The 4,347-nt window shown below is 45.0% G+C and overlaps 1 protein-coding gene across 1 annotated transcript in view; it reads left to right on the top strand.

Moving 5' to 3' along the window:
- BCO1 (beta-carotene oxygenase 1) overlaps positions 1-4,347 on the top strand; it is a 40,227-nt gene that overhangs the window by 757 nt on the left and 35,123 nt on the right. The window contains exon 2 of the mRNA XM_003791305.3: positions 2,499-2,627. Coding sequence (XP_003791353.1) covers positions 2,499-2,627 — 129 coding nt within the window. The remainder of the gene's footprint in view (positions 1-2,498; positions 2,628-4,347) is intronic.

Raw genomic sequence — 4,347 nt, 5'->3', positions numbered from 1 at the left:
TTTGGTCTGTGAGCACCACCCACAGAACCAAACAGCCTGGGAAGGGACCTTCTTAGGAGCAATCCTCAGGGGGCGATCCTTGCTTTCTCCTCCTCTTTGGAGGTTGCCACTTTCCTGGTATCATCTCGTTTAGACCCTGAAGGGTAGTCTCTGGTTCTGAACCCTCAGGTCCCCAGGGTTGAATCGTTCCGCCCAGCTCAGAGAATGGCTAACGGGTCAGCTCCCGCACCCAGGCCTTTCACTTTCTGATAGATAGACCCGATGCTTTTCTTGAGGGGAGGACAACTATGAATGCTCTTCGGGAGAAAAGTGGGATTGCAGCTTTTCAACTGAGGGATTTCCTCGAGAGTCTTTTGAAAGAAAAGAATAACTTTTGTGTCTATTTCTCCTGGTTACAAAGGACATGTGGTCCCTGTATTTATATGTAGGTGTGTGTATATTAACTTATATATAAATATTGGAAATGCAAATGAGAACAAGGAAGGAAATTAAAATCAGCCACATTGGTATCTCTTAAGCATGATTAATATTTGGGTCTATTTCCTGTTAGTTTTTGAAAGATAGATTGATAGATTTGCTATTTATGTTTTTTCAAAAGGCAAATGTTTACTTACTATTAGTTTTTTATTTCTTTTTAATTTTTTCCACTTCTTTTCTTTTCTTTTGAGATAGAGTCTTACTTTGTCACCCTTAGTAGAGTGCAGTGGCATCGTAGCTCACAGCAACCTCAAACTCTTGGGCTTAAGCCATCCTCTTGTCTCAGCCTCCAGAGTAGCTGGGACTACAGGCGCCCAACACGCCTGGCTATTTTTAGAGATGAAGTCTTGCTCTTGCTCAGGCTGGTCTCGAACTCCTGAGCTCAAGCAATCCACCCTCCTCAGCCTTCCAAAGTGCTAGGAAGACAGGTGTCATCCACCACCACATCCAGCTGACTCTGTATATTATTAAAGCCCTAGATAGAATAGGAACATTTACTGATCGTTTCTACTCTTGGGGCTGTATTCCAGGTGGATTAAATCTTTTAGTTATTGCAGCAACTCTATGCAGGAAGTATCCTGCTAACTTTATTGAATACATCCAAGATTTATTTATTTACTTTTTGTTGTTGTTGTTGCAGTTTGGCCAGGGCCAAGTTCGAACCCACCACCCTTGATATATGGGGCCGGCACTCTACTCACTGAGCCACAGGCACTGCCAATACATCCAAGATTTATTGAAACAAACAAACAAAAAATTGCTAATGAGATATTTTCTCTCTCTTTTTTTTGGCCAGGGATGAGTTTGAACCCGCCACCTCCCACATATGGGGCTGGCGCCCTACTCCTTTGAGCCACAGGCGCTGCCCATATTTTACTTTTTTTATACTAAGTCTTTGAAATTCAGTGTGTATTTTATCTTCACAGCACACCTCATTTCATACCAACCACATTTCAAGTATTCAATTGCCACGTGGAACTGGTGGCTACCATATTCTTTTATTTTTTTTATTAAATCATAGATGTGTACATTAATGCAGTCATGGGGTACAATGTGCTGGTTTTATATACAATTTGAAATATTTTCATCAAACTGGTTAACATAGCCTTCACGGCATTTTCTTAGTTATTGTGTTAAGACATTTATATTCTACACCTAGTAAATTTCACATATACCCTCGTAAGATGCACCATAGGTGTGGTCCCACCAATTACCCTCCCTCCACCCATCCTCCCCTTCTTCTTGGGCTGTAATTGGGTTATAGTTTTCACAGGTGGCTACCATATTGAAGAGCATAGCTCCAAATGTTCTTTCCTTTTGCTGTGAGGCAAATAACTCATCTCCCTCAAGACTCAGTCATGTCACTTCATCTCAGCTCCTCCTGGGGTGAGGTTCTGTTTCACACAGCACCCTTTTCTGGGTCTGTGGCATTGCCTTTTTCACAATATATTTTGATTTTCTTTGACCAGAGTGCCATGGTGTCAGCCTAGCTCACAACAACCTCAAACTCCTGGGTTCAAGTGATGCTCCTGCCTCAGCCTCCCGAGTAGCTGGGACTACAGGTGCTTGCTATGACACCCAGCTAATTTTTCTATTTTTAGTAGACAAGAGGTCTCACTATTGCTCAGTCTGGTCTGAACTCCTGATTTCAAGTGATCCTCCATGTTGACCTCAAGGAATACTACGATTACCGCCACCTCACCCAAGCCACAGTGTATTTGGGGTGTCTGTTCATCATCTGTTTCCTCAATGGTCACTGAGCATCTTGAGGTCAGGGAGCAATGTCATCATTTTGGGAATCCTCAGTGCTAGCAAACTGCCAGTATATTATAGGAATTTTGGGAATCCTCAATGCTAGCAAACTGCCAGTATATTATGCACTTTCTGGAAACAATTGCAAAACAAGCAGATACAGCATGTGCTTGGGGTCTCAGTGGCCTCAATTCCTCCCCGTGACTGTTTCTTCCAGCTTTTTGGTTTGGACATAGAAACTGGAACATAAACACATTCTCTTTCAACAGGCACAATTCCGGCATGGCTGCAGGGAATGCTGCTTCGCAATGGGCCTGGGATGCACACGGTCGGGGAAACCAGATACAACCATTGGTTTGACGGCCTGGCCCTGCTCCACAGCTTCACCATCAGAGATGGTGAGAGAACTAAAAGCGTCTGCGGCCGCTGCTGTAACAAGTGATCACAGACTTAGTAACTTAAAACAGTGCGAATTTATCCTCTTACAGTTTTGGAGGTCAGAAGCCTAAACTGTGTCTCACTCAACTACAGTTAAGGCGCTGGCAGGGCTGCATTTCTTCTCCAGGCTTTCAGGGAGAATTTGCCTCTCTGCCTCTTCTATTTCCTGGAGGTGCCTACATTCCTTGGCTTGTGGCTCCACCTCCATCTTCAAAGCAGCAATGTAGCATCTTGCAGTCTCTCCCTGTCACTCTATCTCTCTCCATCCTTATATCTCCTTCTCTGGCTCTGATGCTTCCCCCTCCCTCTTCCAGGGACCTTTGTGATTACATTGGTTCCACTCAGATAACCCAGGATAACCTCTTCTGTTTAAAACCCTTAACTTGGGCCTGGGATGGTGGTTCACGCCTGTATTCCCAGCACTCTGGGAGGGCAGGGCAGGTAGATCGCTTGAGCTCAGGAGTTGAGTCCAGCGTGAGCAAGAGCAAGACCTGGTCTCTAAAAATAGCCAGGTGTTGTGGTGGGCGCCTGTAGTCCCAGCTACTCAGGAGGCTAACTGCCAATATATTATGGGAATTTTGGGAGGCTAAGGCAGGAGGATCGCATGAGCCCAAGAGTTTGAGGTTGCTGTGAGCTATGACATTACTGGACTCTGCCAAGGGTGACACAGTGAGACTCTGTCTCAAAAACAAATAAATAAATAAATAATTTTTAAAAAGAATTCTTGACTTAATCACATCTACACAGTCCCCTTTGCTATGTGAGGTAACACAGCAGGTTGTCAGGATTAGAATATGGATATCTCCGGGGGAGGGATGTTGCATTATTCATCCTATCACAAGCACACACCTCCCTGGAAGGGTGGCCAAGGTTCTTTTTCAGAGCGTTCATCTTCCAAACTTATATGCATCTTTAATAAGGCAGGCAAGAGCAGTGGAGAGAGTATAGGCTTTGGAATCAGACATGTGTAAAATCAAAACAGGAGAAATATGGAGTGGATAGAAACCAAGTAGCATGTACAGGTCCCCAGGCCAGAAGAGCCTCACTGCCCACACAGTAAGTCAAGTGGGTTTCCTTGAGTAGAGAGTAAATGGCTGGAAAGGGCAGAAAGGGTGAAGTACCACGAATAGGTTGAAACTCTGGGTTCAGGTGTCTGAGTCAAGAGGTGGGATGTAAATTCTTCCTTTATTTTTTCTTTACTTTTATTTTTATTTGGCTTTTTTGGTTTGTTTGCTTGAGACAGAGTCTCGCTCTGTTACCCAGGCTAGAGTGCCGTGGTATCAGCCTAACTCACAGCAACCTCAAACTCCTGGGCTCAAGCATCCTCCTGCCTCAGCCTCCCAAGTAGCTGGGACTACTGGTACCCACCACAACACCCAGCTAGTTTTTCTAGTAGAGATGAGGTCACTCTTGCTCAGGCTGAGTAATCCCAGAGTGCTGGGATTACAGGCGTGAGCCCCTGCACCCAGCCTGGAGAGTAAATTCTATGCTTTTGGCCATTGAGGTGGTTTATGTCACAAAAGCAAGAGCTGAATTCTTTTTTTTTTTTCTTTTTTTGAGACGGAGCCTCAAGCTATCCCCTTGGGTAGAGTGCCATGGCATCACGCTCACAGCAACCTCCAACTCCTGGGCTCAAGCGAGTCTCCTGCCTCAGCCTCCCAAGTAGCTGGGACTACAGGC

The sequence above is a fragment of the Otolemur garnettii genome, unplaced genomic scaffold (genome assembly GCF_000181295.1).
Source record: "Otolemur garnettii isolate 467f Iridium unplaced genomic scaffold, OtoGar3 scaffold00047, whole genome shotgun sequence".
Lineage (NCBI taxonomy): Eukaryota > Metazoa > Chordata > Mammalia > Primates > Galagidae > Otolemur > Otolemur garnettii.
This window is presented reverse-complemented; position numbering and strand designations above follow the sequence as displayed.